The sequence below is a fragment of the Plasmopara halstedii genome, assembly GCF_900000015.1.
Source record: "Plasmopara halstedii genome assembly, contig: Scaffold_2386, whole genome shotgun sequence".
Lineage (NCBI taxonomy): Eukaryota > Oomycota > Peronosporomycetes > Peronosporales > Peronosporaceae > Plasmopara > Plasmopara halstedii.
Window position 1 is genome coordinate 344,184 of NW_020189293.1, and position 6,173 is coordinate 350,356.

The 6,173-nt window shown below is 45.7% G+C and overlaps 1 protein-coding gene across 1 annotated transcript; it reads right to left on the bottom strand.

Annotated features, from left to right (window-relative positions):
- Nucleotides 1-4,278: 4,278 nt before the first annotated feature.
- PHALS_03520 (uncharacterized protein) lies at nt 4,279-4,500 on the bottom strand (the record flags this gene model as incomplete). Its single annotated transcript, XM_024717743.1, has 2 exons — nt 4,279-4,428; nt 4,495-4,500. 2 exons carry the CDS (start codon nt 4,498-4,500, stop codon nt 4,279-4,281), a joined length of 156 nt encoding a protein of 51 aa, XP_024583212.1.
- Between the last annotated feature and the right edge of the window lie 1,673 nt (nt 4,501-6,173).

Genomic DNA, 6,173 nt, shown 5'->3' on the forward strand with positions numbered 1-6,173 from the left:
GTCTGATTCATTCAAATGGCTTGTAAAGCCGTGATACGGATAAGACGGTGTAAGTATTCCTCGCTCAGTGCGCTTATTGAGTCTGATTCCCATATGCACTCTCGCCAGCTTCAAGTACCCAAGACGAACTTCCGCAATCCCAGCTGCTCTATGCACAGGCGCAACTTCTTAGCAATTTGTGACCTGTGAGTTGTGAAAGGTTGTGCTCAGCGTTTACTTGACGCCTGATCTTTCGTTGGTTAGAGTGATAGACTAACGTGCATAGGCGTGCAGGAGTTCCGACCTTGCACAGTCAGCAGCCTTAGACAGTTTTAAAAAATCGTAATCACGACATCGTGATTCTGGAAAGAGTTGATGCGACCCTTGCACTTGTAATAGAGGGAGAAAGACACCTTGGCCAGAAAAATAGCACAGTGTACGGGACTTGTGCTGCAGGGAGTCTTGGCGCGGCGAGAGCTCTCTTCTTAAGCAGCGACTAAGTCGTTCTTCGAGTAAGGGCGGAGATGTTTTTATCAGGACTCGGCGAGTTACTACAGCCGTTCTCAGCGAAGAACTCTTCGAATTCCTCGTCGAGACCTTTTGCAGGAGCTTTGATCGCAGGGGGCAAGATTCTCCTCGAAGTTTGTGAAGCCAATTTTTTTGGGAGGGAGTTGCCGGCTTATGTATGCCTCAAGTTTCAGTCACGGGTAATCGTAGGAAGTGAAGTTTCGGACATCAAAACTTCAGACGCTATGACTGCTAGTGAAGCGGTCACTCAAGTGCAGTACCATAAGGGAAAAATTCAGTGTGAGTTCAGTAAGATCCACATCAAGTGTGAAGTGTAGTGTGCGGTGAAGCACTGTTACCCTGTGTACTAACACTCTGAACATTTACTACATCTGTAGTAAATACACAACTATAAAATTGTACAAAACGCACATTGCACTTTTGTGCAATAATCCGCGGATCACGTGGTCTTCTAGTCGCACGTCGAGAAACTGAAGCAGTTTTTGGTAAAGCGTTTATATAGTATTTGTCTGTAAAATAAGCCATGACATATATCACGCAAAGCAACTTTTTGGCTATCACTTGGGAGGATCTGTCTTGACCTATATGCGCTTGCTTAGCGGGACGTTTTTGTCGAAGCGCTCTCTGCGCAAAGCGCGCATTCATCCGAATGAATAGTATAGCCCATTCCGGTTTGTGGAACCTCTCCAAGGCTGATGCATTTCTATCGCTCTTGCTTACACCTGCGTGAGCTGCAAGCCACGTGCCCTTCGGCGGAGGATGTTATGCATCTTGCTCAGAGCTCATAAAGACGTTCAGCTCGTCACAAAAGAACTGAACCTGGCTTGACAGGCCGAGCTCGAACATCTACAAAACAGCGACTCTTGCAGACTCAATCGCGTCGTGTTGAATGGCGTCCTCTGTGCCGCGACAAATCGCTTAAACATCTATGCGTGCGGGCCTTGCGATCAGACAGAGAGCAAGTCAAGCGCTCAAAGTCGCATTTTTTGAATTTGCTGGCCTTAGGTCATCCTCAGGAGTGCTATCTGTGCCTGGAGCAGCATCATTTAGCTGAGCTTGCACTCTTCTTTAAAACTATCCACTTGGCTTATTATGCTGGTAAAAGTCAATAAATATTTTACTTAATTGTGCACTGGGTTAAAAAGCACGCCGTCTCATTCGTCTCACAGCTTGGTAGAGCAGGCGTCAAATTGAATCGTTTCCTGGTGCTGACTTATAAAAGTGCATGTAGACTTTAAGGTGGATGCTAATCAACTCATGTAGTTGCTGTCCTTAGCTCTTTTCTTCAGAAAGGTCCAGCTGGTACAGCTACAGGACAGGGGCCAAACTTAAGACAAACAAGGTCGATCCCCACTTACTTGTGGGAAGTACGTTGAATTGTCTCTTACCCCGAAGAAAAAATGCCAGAGAGGATTTCAAGTCGTAGACGGCAACAAAATATTGCTGTGGACATCAAAATCTCATGAGTGTGAAGGGGGGGGTATTTGTCGCACATAGAAGTGGGCCACCCTTTGTTCATCGAGCAGTGTAAGCGAATGTCCTCCCTTTCGTGGCCCATACACGTGAGCTCTCTCGTCTATGGCGGTACGTACAACCACACTGAGATTCTCAGTTTACGAGTGATACTGACATCAGCCATTTTGAATGCACTATCTAAGCTACTATAACATGCAAAGTGCATTAAAGCGCCCATGCGCTTGGGAACTGTATATAACTTCTCATGAACAGAAGGTGGCTCAGCTGAAGATGATGGTTAAGACGTTGCATTGTATTTAATAAAGCGCTTCATGTACGATTAAGCAAGATTGTGGTATGCCTTAGCATGCCCACGATAAACCTGGAATTTGCTCGCATTCTTGAAGCCTCAAATTCTTTCCGGCTATAACTATAGGCGATCCGATGTAGCGACGTCCCAACTCGTCTTATAGAACGTATACACTGCATGTAAATTTTGGTGAACAGCGTTTAAGCAAGTCTATACTTATACTACATATTCATGTGTGTTCCCCCCTTCTTCTGGCGTTGCAGCGTTTCTTTCGGACATTCTGGCTCTAAGTAATAGCGTCCCTCACTCAGCGCATGACGTTAAATCTGATTGAGACCAAATATCTGCTTTTGTAACGAAGTTTGACCAAACTGATATTCGCAAGTTAATTGTATCGACAGTTCCGCGTCACCAAGACCGCCATCACTTTAAGGCGGTTTCAAAGGAACCCCGGTGTAAATATAAAATTGGGTAATGATGGTAGTGGCAGGCTCTGCTCGCCTGATCTAAATGTCACTAATTGAGCGCACCCCGCTCAGCAATTACTTCGCGCAAGCGCTCTAAGAAAACTATTTCTTGTGCGATGAGAGCTTGAAGCCTGACCGTCTTGTTGTGAATTGTCAGCAACGGGCATGTCGATTCTACTGTCCAGCGCCTTGAATAAAGTTTCTTAAATTTTGCTGGAAAACGCAGATGTCATTTTAAAGCAATGGCAACCGGCAAGTTTTTTTGACAAAACACTTTGTCGAGAACAGCTTCTATGTATCCTCACCGGTATCGGATTTGCTTACAGCAGCAAGGTGGTCCATTTGCTCAGACGACCCACAAAGACTGTAATGCTTACTGAACGCCTCCTTTGGCATATTAAACAATCATAGTCATGGACTGCAGAACTTCTGCCGGAAACAGCAGATTGGCCTGCGGCACCGACGCATGCTGTGAGGATGTAACCCGTTTTACAAGTTTATCACGCGCGCACAAGCGTTAACCCATTTATAAAGGTCTGCCTACCAAACCATAGCACTCGCTAAGCCGTGAGTCTTTTCTATTCGATGTGATCACACATGGAGAGTTATATGCTTTGTGAAGTATTACCTACTTAAGGTTGTCAGACCACAATACGTTGAATGGCGAGGACGTCCGCGTTGCCAAACAGCAAACCTTGGGATATGGATTAGCGGTGTAAGTGTTAGACAAAACGCTTCGATAAACGGTCTTTGAGTTCAAAATATTACTCCTCAAAACCTTTCAACAATGCAACAAATAATGAATCTGAACCTTATCGCTTCATCAATGCTTGACGTCACCTTCGTGGCATGCGACAGCCCATAGTCGGGGCGATGCAAAAGCACAATCGCCACCACATTAAGCTGGCTCTGCTTCTACGTTTTTGCGATGGTGCATTCATAAAACAAAATATTTTTTTGGCATCCACAATGCAATATATGCAGACAGCGTTGCTGTGCACTGCGAGGCACGATCTGTATCGATCACGAACTAAGAGAGAAACGTTATACCCTGACCCTCGACAAGAGCATACTTCATAGCAAGTAGATATTTCATGGACTAGATAGTTCTTCTCTACTGCTTTATGGTGACCACACTTGAATGTGATGCTCATTCACATCCGCTTACAGTAATGCACACTCTAAGACAAAAGCCACAGCGTCACCAGACAACTTAAAGCGGTCGATCTCAGCTTAGAGGATCAGAATTAAAACACCCAAAACACTTCCTTACAGCAATATTTGTGGCAGCTTTAATACGCCCGTACCATTTCACATTCTTCTGAGTATAACCAACCACTCCCAGAGCATACTCTGGAGGTATTATCCCCCGACGCTGCCTCCCAAGAAAGGATTTCCTAGTCCACCCTATTCACAAGTGAACTGAATCTTTTGCAATAAAATCGTCGAATCAAACTGCTCCGCACGGGGTGGTCACAGTACTGCTGATTCACAAGGATGGCCTATTTCTCGTAACTATAACGCCTGACCTATTTTCTGTCATTCCCAGTCACCAATTTTCGAAAACTCTTGCTTAGGAGGATGCAACAATAAACCACTCGTTACATTCCACCAGAGCTCTTCCGATATTCCCAGCTTACAGGTGTTATCAAAATTCCAACAAGAGATACGCCTAGAAAACAGCAGCCTCTGTCTCAGCAGATATAACTTTTAAGACCGTGCTTTACAATCGCTTATTCGCGTCTCATCACATACGTTCATATTAATTCGGACAACCCAATGTTCGGCACCAGACTTACTTCACCAGAGCCCCAATCACAAATAGAGTAATGCATGGGACCTAGCATATTCAGCTTTTAGCCGATCCATGGCTCGTGGCGTTCCCGCTACGCCATATCTTGAAAGAGATGGTATTCCAAATTCTCCACGCTGTCAAAGCCCACAAAAAAGCTAAAAGAACGTTCGAAATGTCTCCATTAAAAACAAGAATGGATATGGTATTCGTGTTCGGCATTATCGATACCTCCGCGTGCTGTCTTCGTTCATTTAGTCATGCGCCATACATATATATACGACAACCCTAACTCTGACATGGTTTCTCCCCCGCGTCCCATCTATCGGTGCTATGATGTTGATAGTATACAAGACTGGTGTAACGGGGTTACATGTGCTCTAGCAAGAAAGGGCCGGTCGCACAAGATTGTGCGACCGTACATAGCTGTGTTATTACACAATTAGTGTAATAACACAGTGGCGTGACTACACCGTAACAAGTGGCAGGATTGTCAGTACTATGACATATTACTATATTAATTAGGTTTGCTACTTTAAAATAGATATTACTATATCAATTAGGGAAACCTAGGATCTTAGATATTGGCGGCTCTGCCGCAACTAAAACAATTTAATACAGTATCAATTTTTGAACAGAGGTATTCGTTTGCCTTGGTTAAGGCTTTAGTACTTAGAAGTAGCGGATTGCGATCCGCTACACTTGTACTAGTACTTGTACACAACGTAAGGTCCGTGACCTTAGCTTAGCTTCCTCTAAGCAAAGTGCTACGGCAGACTCGCTGCACTCGGATGCACTCGTAGTCAATCTACGTCTGAGTCGTTACGACTGATCCTCTGTGTGGATGGAGGAATACTCCTATTTGCCCCAGGGTATGACGAACGGGTTTAAGAAGCTGATCTCCATGCTGGGCTATGAGGACGTGGAGCACCTTGTTGTAGGCTATAAAATGCTCTGTTTGAGCACCTAAGCCAAAGCTGTCAGCGTCGACTGCATATATGATGCCACCGTCGACGACGGATAATTCCTTCCGACCCAGGCCGCTCATGGTGAACGTTAAGACCTACGAGGGTAAGAATGTGGACAATCTCCTTCTCTCGTTGAGAAAGACCGAAATAGCCACGTTCCAAAAAGAGGAGCAGCTCGTGGCACTAGCTAACTTCAAGCTCGGGGGCTGAGCGCCAGAGTGGGCACTAACGTGCGGTGCTTTGATTGAAGCTGCGTTCTCCTCCTAGAAGGGACTGAAGCGTTAGATTTTGCGAGTGTTCTCGCCGCCTAATCAGGCATATTGCGTGAGAGTTTTCTAACTGCCCGACAGGGTAAGATGGAGTTGGTGGATTTTGTCCAAAAGTTGACATTTTTTAGTGCCGGAATGATAGCAGATCCTCCTCCCGAGGCGGTCGCAGTGACCGTCTGTATGGAGGGCCTCCACACTGGTGTGTCCAGAATGAAAATCTTCCGTGTGCATTCGCCTTCTTTTGATGAAGCAGCAAACGTGGCATTGAATGCCGAATTCAACTTCGGGTCGGCACGGCTTGGTTGGAATGCACACCCTCAGAGCCCGTCGAGCGGGCCTGAGCCGATGGATTTCAGCTAGGCTGAGAAGTAGGAGGGGGAGTTCCGAGCTGCTGAGCAGCGTGTA